The 18,050-nt window shown below is 38.8% G+C and overlaps 2 protein-coding genes across 2 annotated transcripts in view; one reads left to right on the top strand and one right to left on the bottom strand.

Annotated features, from left to right (window-relative positions):
* NEMF (nuclear export mediator factor) overlaps positions 1 to 2,079 on the top strand; it is a 30,982-nt gene extending 28,903 nt beyond the window's left edge. The window contains exons 30-33 of the mRNA XM_058163109.1: positions 399 to 505; positions 594 to 637; positions 1,475 to 1,554; positions 1,874 to 2,079. Of these exons, the coding sequence (XP_058019092.1) occupies positions 399 to 505; positions 594 to 637; positions 1,475 to 1,554; positions 1,874 to 1,951 (309 nt within the window). The 3' untranslated portion in view covers positions 1,952 to 2,079. The remainder of the gene's footprint in view (positions 1 to 398; positions 506 to 593; positions 638 to 1,474; positions 1,555 to 1,873) is intronic.
* An 804-nt stretch (positions 2,080 to 2,883) lies between these two features.
* Positions 2,884 to 17,767, bottom strand: KLHDC2 (kelch domain containing 2). The gene is made up of 14 exons (XM_058163111.1): positions 17,698 to 17,767; positions 15,615 to 15,787; positions 15,095 to 15,174; positions 13,432 to 13,549; positions 11,096 to 11,211; positions 10,137 to 10,218; positions 9,232 to 9,315; positions 8,185 to 8,265; positions 8,045 to 8,103; positions 7,259 to 7,368; positions 5,675 to 5,747; positions 4,883 to 4,970; positions 3,654 to 3,706; positions 2,884 to 3,233 (listed from the first exon to the last, which is right to left on the bottom strand). Exons 2-14 carry the CDS (start codon positions 15,765 to 15,767, stop codon positions 3,110 to 3,112), a joined length of 1,221 nt encoding a protein of 406 aa, XP_058019094.1. The 5' UTR covers positions 15,768 to 15,787; positions 17,698 to 17,767; the 3' UTR covers positions 2,884 to 3,109.
* Between the last annotated feature and the right edge of the window lie 283 nt (positions 17,768 to 18,050).

Genomic DNA, 18,050 nt, shown 5'->3' on the forward strand with positions numbered 1-18,050 from the left:
AAAAAGGCATAAACAGAATAACATTTAGACATATACTGCTTCATAGTGCTTTACAGCCCTCTCTAAGTAGTTTACCGTGTCAGCATATTGCCCCAACAATCTGGGTCCTCATTTTATCGACCTTGGAAGGATGGAAGGCTGAGTTATTCAAACTGCCAAACTTCTGGCAGCCGTCAGTCAGCAGAAATAGCCTGCAGTGCTGTAGTAACCACTGCGCCATCACGACTCACCTGTGTCCCATTATAACTGCTTTGCAGTCCAATCAGTTACAAAATGGATGGATAATAATACCTCTTTGCAAAATAAGAACACTCTGTTGTAGTGAGAGCAGCTGAACATCCATGCTTACTCTCCAATCTGTATGATTTCACCATGCTGTATTCCTTTGCTGTATCCAGGAAGGGACGGCTCTGTTTGATTCTCTGACTGGGCAGCCTCACCAGGAAGACATCCTCCTCTTTGCTGTGCCAGTCTGTGCACCTTACACTGCCATGGCCGGCTACAAGTGAGTGTCATCAACTATTGGCATGGGTGTACCTGCCCAGAGAAAGCTATCTTCCTATTAAAATCATGCTTGTTTTGTTTTTTTAAAGATATAAAGTCAAGCTGACACCAGGCACTCAAAAGAAAGGGAAAGGTAATATATATTCCTTCTTGTGTGCTTTTCAGCCATTTGTCCTATCTGTATAGTTCTAAAACTCATTCTCTCATAATGTGTTTGTAGGACAATGAGTTTTCCACCCGGGTATCTCAAAGGAGATAATTTATAGAATGTGTCAAAAATCTGGAACCCAGGGCTCCCATTAAGTTGACATTTGGCAAATTTCATAAACCTTTTTATGACTTAAAAATGATCATAAAAGTATTTTTAGGACATAATATAAAATGTCATAAAACATTCCCTGTGGTCAACTCCTGATGTTGGACAGTGTCATACAATTCAACATAGATTGAACTTTTAAAGCAGACATGTCTCTAAATATCTTCCTGAAATTTTAAGAAGTTTTCAAGTGCTTTATACACTCTGCCATGAAAGCATTGAGGAACCTGATAAAAAAATATATTTGAAACGAAGACCCAGTAGGTCAAAAATAAATTGTGTGGCTAATCATTAAAGCCCTTTAATAGAAGTGCTGATCAGCAAATGTGTATTTTAGTTTGTCCATTAATAATTTGCTTTCACACATTTCTTCTCTGCTCCTTATTGTCCTGTTGGCAGTATCTCATTTCCTCTTAAATTCTGTTTTATTGATATGCATATGTACAATATTCTGTCTTTCTACTCAAACCCCTTGCCATTTAAACATTAAAATAATCTTTAAAAAAATAAAAACTGCTTTTCCCCAAGATGAATCTGATACTGTCTTCTGAGCTGAGAAGGTATAGAAAACTTATGGGGATGATTGCAAGAATTCCCCAAAACAGATAAACTGCTTATATTTCATCTGCCATGTGTTGTTTTGTGTCATAACAGCTGCAAAGACTGCTTTGCATAATTTCATGCAGTCCAAGGAATCAACTACAAGGGAGAAGGATCTCTTCCGCAGTGTGAAGGTAAAACCCTGCTTTTAAATGTTTGCTTTTAAAGTGAGTGTTGTGGAAACAAAAAGAAAGAAAAATCAGTTGTAAACTCCGTGTGAAAATTCCTCTTTATAGATTAGGAAATCCACAGTATCCTTCCAGATTAAGAAAAGTTTCATAGTCAAGGGCCTATAGTTTTAAGTTTCTTAAAAAGAATTTTAAAACTATAAAAAAAGTTTATCTGGTATTTGCTGCTTGTTTTAACACCTGGCTTTCCTACTGGTAGAAAAATGACTTAACATTACTTTAAGAATATAACTAATCAAGAGAGACATGTCATTCTCTTGCATAGGATACAGATCTATCCAGAAATATTCCAGGCAAAGTGAAGGTGTCAGCCCCTAATCTCCAACATTTGAAAAAGAAATGATATGAACTATGGACAACTTCACAAGCTTGCATCTTTGGATTGTGTTGCCCAATGACAGGAGCAATGACAGGATACATCATCACTGGAGCACCTTTCTGTTTTGTTAATAAAATCCATTACTGATCAAATGACTACAATTGCTGTGTTTTTCCTCTCTCCAGTGTCTTAAGGTAACTTCACTTTCTTCCTAGAAAGTGGATTTATATTGGAAAGTGCTTATGATCCAGCCTGGTACAATGTTTGCTTGTGACCAACTGGGCTCTGTGTCACATTTCATATTTGTACTCTTTTGCTACTGCTTAGAACTGATTTTTTTTCATCTTCTTTTGCTAGATTGTCTTTAGATGATCACCTTTATTGTATTAGAAAGCAGTCCCCAATGTTCTGGACTCCAGGGACCATTTCTGTGGACAGCGATTTTTCCACGGACCAGGAAGGCATGGTTTCACATGCTTCATTCACATGGTCCAGTTCCTGGTGGCACTGGTCCGCGGACTGTGGGTTGGGGACCCCCGTATTAGAAGACTGTGTGGATAATTTTAAAAATTTGGCATGAACCTGGATGATGCATTTAATACATGTTTAGAAGAAAAGAATTAATTATTGGCTTAGGTTCCATACATTTCATTGTGATTAGAAACTTCTACCCACCATTCTCCAGAAGTCCCATTCCAGAATATGCTTCTTAATATTGGAGACACTGGATGCTAAAACGGTATTCTTTACCCTTTTTCAGAAATCAGGAGTAATAGAAACAATTAATTGTGGGGCAAACTGTTAATTTTGCTATGCTTAATAAGGCCATGCTGCGTTGAAGATCCCTGACCCTAGATTTAATAAATATGGGGTTGTGCTATATGGAACAAAATGCGATCTTACACAAGGCTTCTGGTCCAGCACCAGTGTAGAAGAAATAGTGAGTCTCTCCACAATTGCATTAAATAATAACATTTATTGCAACCAAATTTTACACAAAAATAGGTTCTCTTTCTAAGCTATTCACATGCAGTCAAAAGACATAAAGCAACATGGCCACTAATTACAACACAAGAACATTTAATCTATACAAATGTCGTTTTGTCGTTCAGGGATGGTAAAATTATTACATCTTTTTATAGAAAGGCCATCTATATACAGTATGACCAGTGAAGATTCTCCCTATGATCCAGATGTGTTGTTACTACCAAAGCGCTGGTTGAGTCTGTGCAGCAGGTGCTTGGGAAGGCAGTGCCAGGAACTTGCCAGGATTTCTTTGAAGCACATAACAGTCTCTAAACACAATCTGGAGGAGAGTAAATGAAAAGAAACTTAAAATTTCAGACAAATTGTTGTTTTTCTGTTTCTTATTTAATGGCATACAAATACAGGGTCAAGTGTGATAAGAACAGCTATCCATTTCTATTAAATTTTATTGTATTTGTTGAACACTGAAGGTTTCTTAAGGCAACAGAACAGATACAAGTAATCTTAGGCTGAATAGAAAAACAGAACATCTATTCAATGGTCTGCTTCATGAACTTGTAGAAGACACAAGTTTGTGGGAACTGGCCTAGACTAGAAACTTCCTCAAGAGATCTGTTAGCTTCCTAGCAAAATAAATAGAGCATTTATTATTGTTCTCATAGTGCCAGATTTATATCCTCAAATTCTCATTTTGCATATTTATCAAAGGAAAGAGTAGTTTAAAGCGTATTAAAAATACCTTGCCAGGGATTTGGGTTGAAGAGAAAACACAAGTATCTCATTACTATGTGCCTGAAAACAAACAAACAAATAAACAAACAATTAGAACTGAAATTTCATGACTGAGAACCTCAATCTACAATTCACAAGGAAGAGAACAGACCGCTGAACCTGGATCAGAAATGAGAATTTAAATCCTTGTCTAGCTTCTCAAACAAGTCTACCTCACAAGGTGTGTGAAGACAATAAATTATGATGCTCAGACTTCCTGCACAAAAGGCAGAATAAAAGTGAATTAATGAAGGTTATTTATTGTAAATCTCTGACTCAGTAAATGAAAAATGCTAATGAGCAATGTTTATAGTCTTTGGAACTCAAAACATTTTCACATATACTGCAGTTCAGTCTTCCACTCAGGCTGGCATTGTGGCCACCAGCTGCCAACCCTCCCACATCAACCAGGGCATATACGAAGATTTATTTCCACAATTTTTATAGCTAACAAGCAACACTTATCCTCTTGGATAATGTGTCCTCTGTGCTTTCATGAAACAAATACAGTATCAGCAAGATAGTCTAGAACAGAGGTCTTTGATTTGTATAAAGGAACATTGATGGGAGGAAATAGCCATGCAAATACAGCTCAGTATCAGACAGAATTTATGAATAGAATGGAACGGAATAGAATAGCTTTACTGTCACTTTGAATGTACACTAATTGGCATACGTTAAAATGAAATTTCATTGCATACAGAAAAGAAAACCTCCAATATACACTACCTAAACATGACTAAATAAGTACAAAATTATGCATATACCCACCCACATATATTATAGATGATACAGAGAAACAACACAGTCTAATAAAAAAGACTATTAAGTACCTTCAGGAAGTCATCTGAGTTGAACTTGATCCCCACTGTTAACAGGTTGAGGACAATATTTATTGTGGCTGATACCATATGCTAAATAAATTGCTGGGTGAATTTTCAAACCACCCTTTTGGGGTTACAAAAGTGCTGCCTTTTGCTGCTCTTATGATTGCACTGCTAGATGGAAAGAAATGGGCAGGCTGCCCTGAACCCAGGCCTGACTGCACTGCAACAGATCGGTGGAATCATCCCTTAGTAAAAGCAGGCCAGAGAGTTTCATGTACTGCTTTTCCTACCAGCTGCTTTGTGCTCTACACTCAGTCAAAGCCAGTGAACTGGAAAAAAAAACCCACATAGACCTGAAAAAAGAACTTACTGCTTTGTGATGGGCAAGTAAATTGCTGGCACAGCCCCCAAAGACAATCACTTCTCCCTCATCGCTTGCACAGGCAGTGTGCCAAAGTCTGCAGATAGAACATTTGCACCATTGAGAATGCAATAGGGGAAACACAGAAGAGTCAAGGGTACAGGAGTCTGTGAGACTATTCACAAATCACAGTAACTAGAGCTTTAAGTTGCAAACTACAAGCTAAGTAAAAAATGGATGGGGGGGTTTACATCAACAACCCCATCAAATGTACAGTGATAGCAACTGGAGTTTACTGTATTAGATTCCATTTTTCTATAGGTCCTTAAATTCCACTTACAAGTGATAAATAACAAAACCAAGAAAATGTATGATTTGATATTTTTGCAGCAAGGTGCCATAACTGTTTTACAATATTCCATTTTTTAAAACCTTTCTTGCATTTGACAGTAGTACGGACTTTGAAAACATAGAGATGGGAAAAACGCTTAATATTCTCAACCATTCTCTCCCCAGTTGTGCTGCAAAAGATACTGCTCAGGGTGGCAAAAATAAAAGACGGATAAACCAACAAAACATTTTTTTGAGGGTTAATATATTTTAAAATATGTGGGCTTCAACTCTAAGAATTCCCAGGCCACACAGTTAAGTTACCAAGTTTGAAAAACACTGCTATACTGTAACAACTTCTTGTTGACCGAAGACAAGATGCATGGCAGTTGGACACATGAAGCTGGGGAAGATTGCTGTAGTGAATTTGGGATGTAGAAATGCAATACAGTTCTTGTGCTACTATCTTACCGGGGTTTCTCTAAATAGTTATGATCAAACTGTATCCATTCATTTTTACTGATGCAATAGATCCAGGCATCACCTGCAATACAAAGAGATTTTTAACTTTGAAGGCATGTTTTCAGTGCTGCCCAAAGGAATTAGGTTGGTCACAAGATGGTCCAAAGTACAGATTTAAAGGCATCACTTGGGGCTCTGGGCTCTCATGGGAAGACCTACCACAGGGCTCAAGGGCTACATATTTGAAGGCCAACTACAAGACGCCACATATAACTATATTCTTTATGGTACAATTTTTTTTTAAAAAAAGTCCTCTCATTAATTTAATTTCTTAAATAATTTAGAATCCTCCTCCCTGGCAAAGAAATTACCATCATCCTCTTTTAACGACCCCATAATCCTTTGCGGGGTGGAGTTTGGGCAACTGAATGGAGCTGAGTGTTTACTGGCCGGATCCCCTCCTGTTGCCAATGCTGAGTTTTTCCCCCCAGCAGATGCATTCTCAGTGTGCCCAAAGAGAGAAATATCTGCCTCTACCTAGGGTCGAACTCACAGCTTCCTGATTGTCAGGTGAGAGTTCCACCTCATGAAATGGTACAGATATTTCCAGGTCCTATTTCATAAATACACTGTAATCACTGTAATTAGAGAAAAATAGAACAATGTCAAATATTTATTACGTGTAACTCAACTAGAGCATGCTGTACCCTTCTTAGTGATGTAAAATCACTTCAGAGAGTTGCTTTTGTTTATACAGATAGTCGTCGACTTACAACAGTTTGTTTAGTGACTGTTTAAAGTTACAACTGCATTGAAAAAAGTGACTTATGACCGTTTTTCACTTACAACCATTGCAGCCTCCCCATGGTCACGTGATCAAAACTGAGACACTTGCCCACTGGTTCATACTTATGACGGTTGTAGTGTCCTTGGATCATGTGATTGCCATTCGCGATCTTCTGACAAGCAGAGTCAATGGGGAAGCCAGATTCACTTAACAACTGGGTTACTGACTTAACAACTGCAAAGATTCACTTAACAACTACAGCAAGAGAAGTTGTAAAACGGGGGGGGGGGATCACTTAACAAAGCAACGTAAATTTTGTGCTTAGATGTGGTTGTAAATTGAGGACTACCTGTATAAACAAAAGCAACTCTGTAAAGTGGGTCAATGGTGATGAAAGAAACATTCCATACATTTATTGGATTTTACTACCCCTCATTTAAAGGTGCTTGTGAAAGGAGTGGTGCGGTGGCCTAGAAGTGGATCTCTCGCCTAACTATCAGGCGACTGTAGGTCAATCCTAGGTAGAGGCAGTTATTTCTCTCTCTGGGCACACTGAGAATATATCTGCTGAACAAAACACCACATTGGTGACTGGAAGGGCATCCGGCCATAAAAACACTCTGATAGCTCCATTCAGGCAAGGGATTATGGGATCATTAAAAGAAGATGAATGATTAAAGGGGGCTTGTGAAATCGTCAGATAGAAGCAAAAATAAATCCAAGGCACAGGATTAAGGATTCTTCTCCCAAAAAACCAATGATCTCAGAAATTGAAGATGGTATCTACACTTCTAAAATTTACTCACTGAGTGGCTGCTTGTCAGTTGTGAAGCCACCAAAGAGGAAGAGATGATCTGAGGAAATGGTGGTTAAAGAATGCCAAGATCGTCCAACAGGGCAAATGCCCTGTACAACTCTGTGGGGGGAGAAGAACACACCAAGTAAGAAAACCAAGGTTCACATGGGCAGAAATGTCTACCCTGGGTGTAAAATTGTAAACTGTCTCAAAGATACTTTTTATTTTAAGGGCAACTGGACTTTCTGATTTTTCTTTAAGAAATTTTGCTTCTCATTCAAGAAGCTTCTTCAGTTCTAACTAACAAAATGTCTTGAAGAAAAATCAGAAAGTCCACTTGCCTTTAAAAACAACAACACCTTTGCGACAACCGTGATCTGGATGACTGAGAACCTCTATACACAAAACTCTAAATTCTAATTTTACAAGCAGTGGATAAAAATACAGAACTTTATAGAGATCCATAGATTGAGAGAGAGATCTGTCAAGATAAAGGTGAGGAACATTTACACTGTGGAAATTCTTGAGACCCAAAGAGTTTTTTGGTGAACCATATAGTTTGGTTTTTGAAGAAAATTCCATATGCTGTGTAATACTGCAGATGGAACCATTTTCAAGAAAAAAGTGCAGAAAATATTTCCCTGGAAAGGACACAGCTTTCATCCCCAAAAATCTAATCTAAGAAATGGCCAAAACCTTAGAAATTACCTAGAAGGGCAGGATATAAATTTTGTAAAATTAAACATTCCATGTTGAAAGGAAGCACAATTATGAAGGGAAAGAAAGACCTACTTACATCTCTTGCCATTCCCATGTTTCCAGATTAAGAAAATAAAGATCATTCATTCTAGATTCCTGAGGAGAGAGGGAGAGACGTGGGTTTAGTGCAGCTAGTCCTCCAAGAGGAAACTACTTCCATTCTACATTCCTACTCACTCGATATCTGCCTCCAAAGACATAGCCTCTGTTTCCAACTGTAGCACAAGCATGGGCTGCTCGGGGTGATGGTGATTTACCCTGGGAGGAGAATTCCAGAAAATATTATTCTGAAGGCAATTGAGAAAAGGGAATATAACAGAATTCCCCAACCTTTCTGGCTTTGCGGAGCAGCAGGGGGGAGGGGGGGAAGGAAGAGGGAGGGGATGGCTCTGCGCATGCGCAGCTGGCAAGCATGCACAGCTCCATTTCCATGAGTAACAGGCACCACCTCTTATGTAAATGGAGCATGCATGTGTGCGCTCATCGGCTGCTCATGCAAGTGGAGATGTGCATGCGTGCATGGGTGTTCGGCCACCGTTTCTGTGGCCTGGTTGCAAACAGCCTAGTGATGGGCCACGGCCCAGAGGTTGGGAACCCCTGGAATATAACATTGTCTCAAATGTACTCTTTAGATCAGTTTTCTCCAATCTGATGTTCTCAACATATATGGAACTAAAACTTCTACCACTCATCCTGAAAATGACCAATGGTGTTTCAGTTTAACACAACTGGAGAGCGTTAGGTTAGGGAAGATACAGGTAGTCAAAAGGTAGTCCTCAATTTGTGGCTGATTGCATACTAATCGTTCAAAGTTATGATGGACCTCCCTGGTATAAAGTTGTGTCTGTCTCCCCTTTGTTTCCCAGGCCACTAATAGAAAAATCTCTCTTCCACATATAACATAGTCTTATCTCTGCAAGGGCCCTGAGGGATTAACCAGCTGTTTTGTACCATTTTTGTAATTAACAACACAATAACAAAAACCCAGCGGGGGGGGGCTTGGGGGGGGGGACAAGATTGAGAAAGCATTGCTGATATAAATCTACTAGAAACAAAGGTAAGAGTTGAAGTGGGACTGTTACTGTTAATTACTACACCATTGGAGCACTTTAAATGTACACCAATAGAAAGATTGGTGCCCAGGTGAGCCACATTGGGAGAACGGCAGGATCCTGGACATTTGGCAGATTAAAGCTGCCACAAGAAAATTTATTTGAGGGTTACCGTAGTCACAGGCTGGCTCCAAGTAAATGACTCCGTATCTAGGACATGTACATGATTATTCCACCCTCTGGGAAGACCTGAATTCTAGAGCCAGAAACAGACACAAAGTTATAATGTTTTCTACAGCCAAACATTTCAACATTTCTAACTAAAGTAGCATGTCCAGAAATATTATTAAATCATTCCTTTGTCTTGACGTGTGAGTTGCCTTGCAGACATTCAAGTTGGCAGAAAGGCAGTCAAGTTGAATGAAAAGTGCTGCATGAGGGTACATTTGGTTCTTTTTGCAATTTTGTGGGGGTTTTAACAACTGGCCTAATATGGAAGCAATTAACTTTCAAAATCATAGATCTTTTTAACCATGGTTAACTATATCTAGAAGGAAGTGGGGAAGGACATGCTGTCTCACCGCATATCCACAGTTGTAGACAGGTTAAGATAATCCCCCAAATGAAACAAAATTGAATTTGCTTCTATGAATAGAATTTTTGAATAATTGTACTATTTTAGATGACAAGTTTTTTCTCATTTACTAAAGTCAGGAGTAGGAAGGCAGCAATGCAGGCAGCAATTTCTCAAAGTCTTTCAAGTCCTTCATTTTAGCAGAGATTAAATTCTGAACAGTTCCTATCCAAAGTCCTTTGGGGATAAGTCTGACCTTCCTGTTACTTACAACCTTATGGGCCCCTTTCAAAGGGAATCCCCTTTTTTGTCAAATATATGCAAAATGAAGACAGAAAGCTGACTTAAAAAAACAAAGCCTGCATTTATTATTGAGATATAATTCTTTTCACACAATTTCATGAACGCAAAGATGGTAAGAAGAAATGCATCTCTGCCAAGTCGTGGTTGAGTTCCAACTTTCCATTAAAAAAATCCCAGCTCAGAAAAATAAACTGAATTACCCAAAAAGAGGTTTCATCAAACTCAAAGGTTCCAATCTGCTCCACATCTGGGTAATAGCCATAGCCACCAAAGAATATAAGTCTGTTCAAAATGATATAAGGAAAAAAAATCAACCACAACAATAAATTATCATTATAGATTACTGTAATTATAATATTTTATATTTAAATTAGATAGAAGAACCATTTTTGGTGCATAGGGAATTACACAGTGTTTGTGAATAAACAAAGGGAATAGGGAAGGGAATCCAAATGAATAGCTATGAGATTAGATGATTTTATCTTTCCAAATTTGTTTGACAAGTGATCGTATATAATTGTTAGTGAGCATGACTACTGGGGTTTATGGCAGTTGCAGTACAATACACCAAAAGTACGGGAATGATATTTCAAATGCAGTTTTTTCAGATTTTTTTTACATATTTCAAAAAGACGTTCAAGATTGCAATAGTCTTTCTAATGTTCATAAACTGCTTCTAAGAGGGAAATTGGGCAGGACATAATTACAGGCTACCTTTTTGGATATCAAAAATTCTCAGCAGTTTAGATTAATTCTCTAAGTGAAATGAAACCTATGCAATATCAGGTGGTTTCGATTGGTGCTGATAGTTTCAATTAAAATAATGTTTTAGATGACTGACTCTTATTAGTAATGCCAACATTTTAAATTATTCTCAAATATTGGTAAGCTGTATTGATTTTTAGTTTTAGGTTTACATTAGAATCTCTGTCTGAAGCCACAACTTAGAAATGGTTACATACAAAATGATCCAATTACAAGAATAAACTGAGGAAAATGAAGCAAAGCAGTTCCATTTTTTCCATTTCCATTCCAACTTTTAAACATAATATAAAAGTTCATTTTTCTGATTTTTTAAAAAAAAATAAGGAGCAGAATATATCACACAATTGTTTCCAAGAAAAATAACAGATTTTTGAAATGGTTGATGGTTGCTTACTTATTTCTATAAACCCATACTCCGAGCTTGTCTTTTGATGATGGAGGAATACCCTGGCAGTCCACTTTGACCCACTGCAACACTCCGTCATTTGATCTGGAATTTAGCATGTAGAACTGTGAAGAAATAAAGAGAACAGGTCCTGGACTTTCCAATTCCATGGCAAAAATGAAGTCTTATCTCTTTTGGATTATGTCACATCAACTTAGAGCCCCTAATTCTCAAAGCCCCCAAACTCAACAGGCATTTCATGACGAATCTATTACTTAATTTGTAGCAGTAAACTCCCTTTTCTGCACAAACGGCAAAAGCTGATCTTTCTTTTCAGGAGAGAAGGAATAACTTTAGAGTTTTCTTTGGGTCACTAAGGAGTTTTATATTCACCATTCTACTAAGGCTGTTAACTTCCGCATCAAACAAAAATAGCCTTCCTTTCCAAAAACTAATCCAGCTGGCAAAAGAAGTAGAAGTCTGTGAATGAATTTCCCAAATATGGACAAAGGACAAGTACGTTTACAAGAAGACAAACACGGAGAGGAAAAATTCTTCTGACATAAGCAATAGAAAAAGGGTTATGGCTAGAAAGAGATTAGTAAAAAATGGAAACATCTTCACTTAGGTTTGAGGGATATATCTTGGGGGGGCAGGAAATAGAACATGACAGGCAGCTGAAATGTCAGAGATATGCAGTCCATCTTAAAAACTGTAAGAACACTTAGGGAAAAGTTTTATTACTACTTTTACTATTGGAATAGATTTTATTATTATGAAACTTGTTTGATGAGGAACAAGCATTAACTCTTACCAAGAAAAGTAGACTTAAATTTTGATAAGCTCTCATAATATGTAGAAGAAAATCTTTGTATGAAAAATAACCTTGATTTCATTAAAATACTATATAGTTTGATTTGCATCTGATAGAGCAGATAAAAAACTTTTAACAATTTAAGAAAAAAATGCAAAATACAAATACAAATAAATAAATAATTATATAATCCAACTTCCTCTAAAGATCCCCAAAGCCCATTTGATTAGAACTCTTTCTGGGTTTACATTTATTTATTTATCTAATATACCATCATGCTATTCAGGGGTGGGCTTCAAAATTTTTAGCAAGGGGTTCTCTGCCCAGTTGCTGGGTGGGCGTGGCCATGGGGGGCATGGCCTAGTTGGCCTCCTGCACCATGGCAGGGGGTGGGTTGTCCTCCCCTGGCTCTGGAGTCTTTCCTCGAGCCTCTGGGAGGGCGCAAACAGTCTCCCCAGGCTCTGGAAGCCATTTTCCCAAACATCTGGTAAGCCTGTTTTTTGCCCTCCCTGAGCTCCGTGCATGCCCTGCACTTACCTGCAGCCAAAACAGTCATGTGGGGACTCCTGGGAGAGGTGGGGTGGGCAGGCCAGCCAGGAGTGGGATTTGTGGGTTCTCCAAACTGCACAGAATCTTAGCTAGAGGTTCTCCCAAATCCCTGCAAACCCCCAGCAGCCCACCCCGATGCTATTCCCTTTCAGGTTAAGTAACATTATGCAAACCACAGAAAGGAAGTAAGAAATAGAACAAATAAATTAAAGGCATGAGAGAAAAAAATACAGCTAAATTTGATTAGATAAAACCATTCGCTCTCCTTCTCCATTTCTATCTTTTAACCATGAAGACACGGGCCAAGAATTTCCAAGGCTATTATGGTAGGTTTATAATTGATAGTGGTATCTTTAGGACCATAAATCCCTAGAGTCCATGGGGTAGGCAGCATACCATTAATCTATGTATTTATTTGATTTCTATGGTTATCCATCTTGCAACAGTAGCTGTATGACGCATATATAATGAAATCACAGAGGTACTTACAACGTACAGTGTTACCTTGGTATTCATTGTTAATTGGTTCCAGGAAATTTGATGAGTACCAAAAGCAATGAGGCCCAAACAAATTTTCTCCATAAGGAATCATGTAGTGAGTCACAAGGCAGCTGACACTGATAAATTCTAGCTTGTGCGTTGAGTACTAAAGAAATGAGCCCCAAGTGCCGGGACAAAATTTTCAGGTCAAAATGTATTGAGTATCAAATTCAATGCATTTCAAAGCAGTTGAGTATCAAGGTACCACTGTACTGACATACTCAGGATATATTCATAATACACAAAAAACAATCAGCCACCCAAAAATGGGGCAATGAATTCTCTTTCAATTTCCATATGGATCTTTAACACATTCTAAACACTCGATAAAAGACTGTCATTTGGGTGCAAAATTTAGGGCTTTTTTTTTTTTGGAAAATCAGAAAAAAAGAAAAGAAAATTCACAGATGTCACAGAGTTTGAGACATTCCCAATCACTGACCTTATTTGTGTTGCCACAATCATGGTGCCCTCCGAACAGATAAAAAACCCTGTCCACGCAGACAGCACAGCTTCCTGACATAGATGGAGGCACATCTCCCGTGGTTCTGTGTTTTGTCCTAAGATGGAAGAGGCAAAAAAAATGAGCTTGAATCAGACAAGAAAACTTTTTATCTTCAATGATTAGCTGTCCTGCACAACACTGTTAATCAATTTGATACACTGCTTATTTAGCACATACTGATTAGAAGCTAGCCTGGCCCAGCAGCACCTGCCTTCCCCAAAATGCAGGCCCTTTGTCACAGCTTATCTTTTTTGCGTTAGGTGCCTTGGTAACAAAGTTATTTTTCAGGATGCCATATGAACAGAAATCACATCTTTTAAAATTCAAATGTAATAAACACAGAATAAACATAGCATAAGCGAAGTATGATTAGGTTGGTTTTAAACAGAATTAAAACATTTGGGGTGGGGGGGAAATGTATTTCTGATATTAAAGGAAAGAAAGCTAAGTTCCAAGCAAATGTTTGAGGGGAGTGAATTCTACAACTATTACACTATAAAGATGCTCTCTACCCTAGACAGCTTTATATTGCACATATACCTGGGTAGGAGAAATAGACCGAAGCTTGATGCTTTGGTATCAAGCCACAAAGGATTTTAAACAAATCCATCAGGCAATAACCTTGTGAGAACTGAATCTGCCCGCCTGAATCTGCTTCACTGAGCAAGGATCTAGTGAATCTGCAGACTGGCCGATATGGCAGCCCTTCTCTTGTAAGATCTCTGCAGGATGGAATACTCTCTCCATGCCTGCATTCCTCCCCCCATCAAGGAATTTGAAAGAAAACCCCTCATAAAATATTTTTCTATGAAACATTAAAGTCGATAAGCAATGGGAGGAGATACAGGTAGTCCTCAACTTACAACTGTTCATTTACTGATTGTTCAAAGTTACAACAGCACTGAAAAAAGTGACTCATGACGGTTGTTCACACTTACAACCGTTGCAGCATCCCTGTGGTCATGTGATCAAAATTCAGATGCTTCGCAACTGACTCATATTTATGACAGTTGCGGTGCCTTGGAGACATGTGATCTGCTGTTGCAACCTTCTGACAAGCAAAGTCAATGGGACAGACAGATTCATTTAATGACAGTCTTACAAACTTGACAACTGCAGTGATTCATGCAACAATGGTGGCAAGAAAGGCCGTAAAATGGGGCAAACATTTTACACTTAACAAATGCTTCACTTAGCAACAGACATTTTGGGCTTAATTTGGCCATAAGTCGAGGACTACCTGTAATGTATTTTTAAATTACTTTATCTATAAAATTGAATTGAAACAATGAAAAGGAAAAAAAATCAGTTGTTCTGTTATTTCAAGTAGGTTTCCAGCAGCAAAGCTTCTCTTTTCCCTGGCCTCTGCTGTTGATACTGCATCCTTTCTCACGCCCATGTTTTGCAATTGAATACCTCCAGTTCCTACCCAGAACTAGGGTAGAAAGGCAACTGTCATGAGTCTTGTGAAACTTTTCTCTGACTCCTTCTAAAAATCAGTAATTGCATATAGCTAGACATGACAAAAATCTGTCTCCACCATTCCATCCTCTGACAGAAGAAGTGAAGGGTATCCATGGAAGTCATTCAAGTGCCTTACCATCGTTCAGTTTCCATGTTATAGATCCAGATTTCATCTCTTGGCAGATAGAAGTCATAAATGCCCCTCACTTGAGCATTCTGAATCAGGAAGGAAGAAAAAAGACGCTGCCGCTTAATAAAATATAGCAACGGAGAAGCATCCCAAACTCTTTATGCTAGTTACAGCACACAGATTACGAACTATCCCTCACCCCCAAATATATATTGAGAAGCATATCATTTCTGGGCTCAAAATAGGCAATTCCTCTTTTGTGAAATGCCAATCCTATTCCCGCAAATCATTTTATACTTTTTTATTTTCATCTCAACATATCAAAATGTAGCTCATAATTTTTTAGCCAAGACAAAACGAAGGGAATGCTTATCAAATGCAAACACACAAATTGGTGGGATAACTCTTATTTTAGAAGATGGAAGCAATTTAAAATTAAGCTTAAAAATAAATACATTTGAAATGAATTTCTGTACCAGCATGCAACAGGGATTGTACCAATTTGCGTATTACCAAAACCCTTCACCTTATATCCGCCCCAAACAAACATGCATTTTCCATCAGTAACAGCCACATGACCACTCCGTTCAGGTGGGCTGCCCATGCTCAGCTGTTCCAAATTTTCTTCTGATTCAGGCAGATCTTCCTCTGCTGGTAATTCTTCATTGTCATCTGCCATACTGATAATAGGATATTATCCTTCAAAAATAGACAGAAAGGAGGAATGGATTGTGGCAATTTCAAATATGCTTAACCAAAAGGTAGCAGAAAAAACCTCCTCAAAGCTATTTCCTCCATCCGTACTAAGATATGACACTGTAGATTGAAAAATGCCTTTGGCAGTCCCAGAAAACTAACTTTCATCTGCTTTTCTTGTACGTAATAATTTTCAAATTTCCTAGGGCTGTTAAGAGATTGCTTATCTTGAGAAACCAGATTTTTTTACATCAGCACGGCAGAAGCCAGCTACAGTTTAGGTTTAAAAGTAGTACTTGCTTAATAACCATTCTTTTAGTGATCATTGAAAGTTACGACAGCACTGAAAAAAGTGACTTAGGACTGTCATAACATCCCTGCAATCATATGATTGTGATTTGGGTGTTTGGCAACATCACACATTTACAACCATAATAGCAACCTATGTTCATATGATCGCCATTTGTGACCTTCCTAGCCAAGCAAAGTCAATTGGGAAGTTAGCAGGAGGTTGCAAGTTGTGGTCATGCGATATATCACGTAATGATTATGGTAAAAAGGTTGTAAGATCGAGTGCAGTCATGTAATGTCTCTCTTAACATGCACCGCTAAACGATGAATTTTCCAGTTCTTATTGTGGTCATGAATCAGGGACTACTTGTATGCACTTTAGAACTGAATTTGCTTTTCCAACTTTGCAGACTGCATAGGCACTATACAAGAAAACAAAGAGAACACCAGGACAGTTTTGAATTAGACTGATTTTTTAAAACGATTTTTCACAACCCAAGTGTAGCACCAGATTGAACATATTACAATAGTCTTGATACTACAACCAGGCCTGAATCCTGACTGAAAGGGGGCCAAATAATCCAATTCTTCCTGGATGGTCTGGAACTGTAAACCATTATCTTCTCAACAACCTTCACTAGGGATGGAAGGATGGCAATTGGACAACAATTGTCTCAATCCATTGGGTCCTGGGGTAATTTCCTCAATTTGTTATATTTGTTCCATGTAAAAAATAAAATATGTCTCAAAACAGTGAGTATTATGAAAAGAAAAAAAATAGTCCATATGAATTATCATGCCTGACCAAGATATACAATCCCAAGAGAACCTTTATCAAAATTGAGCTAACACAAAGTCACCCACACATCTTTTCCCAATCTTCTGCAAAGATAATAATAATAATCTTTTAATTATGCTGAAATTCTTATTCAGAACTTCTCTTGTAAACCACATTGGGCATCACCAGGAAGAAAGCAGAAACAATAAGAAAATACAGAATACAATTAATCAGAGATGCTCCAAAAACCTTCATCTGCTAACAACCGAGGCTGTCACCAATGCTTTCAATAGAAAAATCAACCTTGGGCCAGAAAAAGATGGGCAGCAGGTGATGGGAAAAGGAAAAGCTGGTTTTCAACTATTTTTTTTTCCTAGTCATGAAAGAAAGCCTGAGCTTCCCACCCTCACTGTCAGCCTCAAGACTGGAAGGTTGTTCGCGTCGATGAAACAAAAGCACAACCCAAGCAGCCATGAAATCTTTGGTGTTGACATGAGCTTAAACACAGCCTCTTCTATGGTGTATTTTCACGGCTCCCCTCCCACACCCTCCTCCCTAACACAAAATGAAGGAACCACCGTTACGTTTGCCTTTATGGGACTCATGTTTTAGGGTCACGTTAGGCTCGTTCTTAAAATGGGGAGGGGCCAAAAGGCGCCCCTCTTCCTCCCTGCTCTGAATAGTATCTCCACCTCCTCATTCTGCTGCAGAGGGAGCTTTAACGAGCGGGACGCCATTAACGTCAACCGCTTTATCAGCTCACTGACTTCACGACCGCCCCCCACCCACCCCTCAATTTAAGCTGAAGTGGGGGAAGGATCCCTTCCCCAGTCCTCCGCCTTACTGTATGCCGGGTCTTTCAGACTGTCAACATTCGCCGACGCAGAACAGACATCCGCCCCACCCATTGTCAGAAGCCCCGCCCCTTCTGGTGAGAGGTCGCCTTGCGTTTTTCCTCCCTCTTCAGGCCAGGCGTGGAACTGCTTCCCTGGAGGTGTTCCGGTGAGATGGTTTATCCGTGGTTTAAGGCAGCTGTCTCCAACTTTGGCAACTTTAAGACTTGTGGACTTCAACTCCCAGAATTCCTCAGCCAGCTTTGCTGGAATTCTGGGAGTTGAAGTCCACAAGTCTTAAAGTTGCCAAGGTTGGAGACTCCAGTTTAAGGCAAACCCGTATTTCTGTGATGTAGGCACAGCA

This window comes from Ahaetulla prasina, chromosome 1 (assembly GCF_028640845.1).
Source record: "Ahaetulla prasina isolate Xishuangbanna chromosome 1, ASM2864084v1, whole genome shotgun sequence".
In the NCBI taxonomy this organism is placed as follows: domain Eukaryota; kingdom Metazoa; phylum Chordata; class Lepidosauria; order Squamata; family Colubridae; genus Ahaetulla; species Ahaetulla prasina.

Bases quoted from the DNA above. Each gene is read 5' to 3' on its own strand.
- KLHDC2 (XM_058163111.1), bottom strand. From the start codon at position 15,767: ATGGCAGATGACAATGAAGAATTACCAGCAGAGGAAGATCTGCCTGAA. The intron at 5,748-7,258 runs GTGAGTAAATTT...TTTGTATTGCAG, and splicing joins AACTGACAAGCAGCCACTCA to GTGATGCCTGGATCTATTGC. The intron at 4,971-5,674 runs GTAAGATAGTAG...TTCTATCTGCAG, and splicing joins AACTATTTAGAGAAACCCCG to ACTTTGGCACACTGCCTGTG.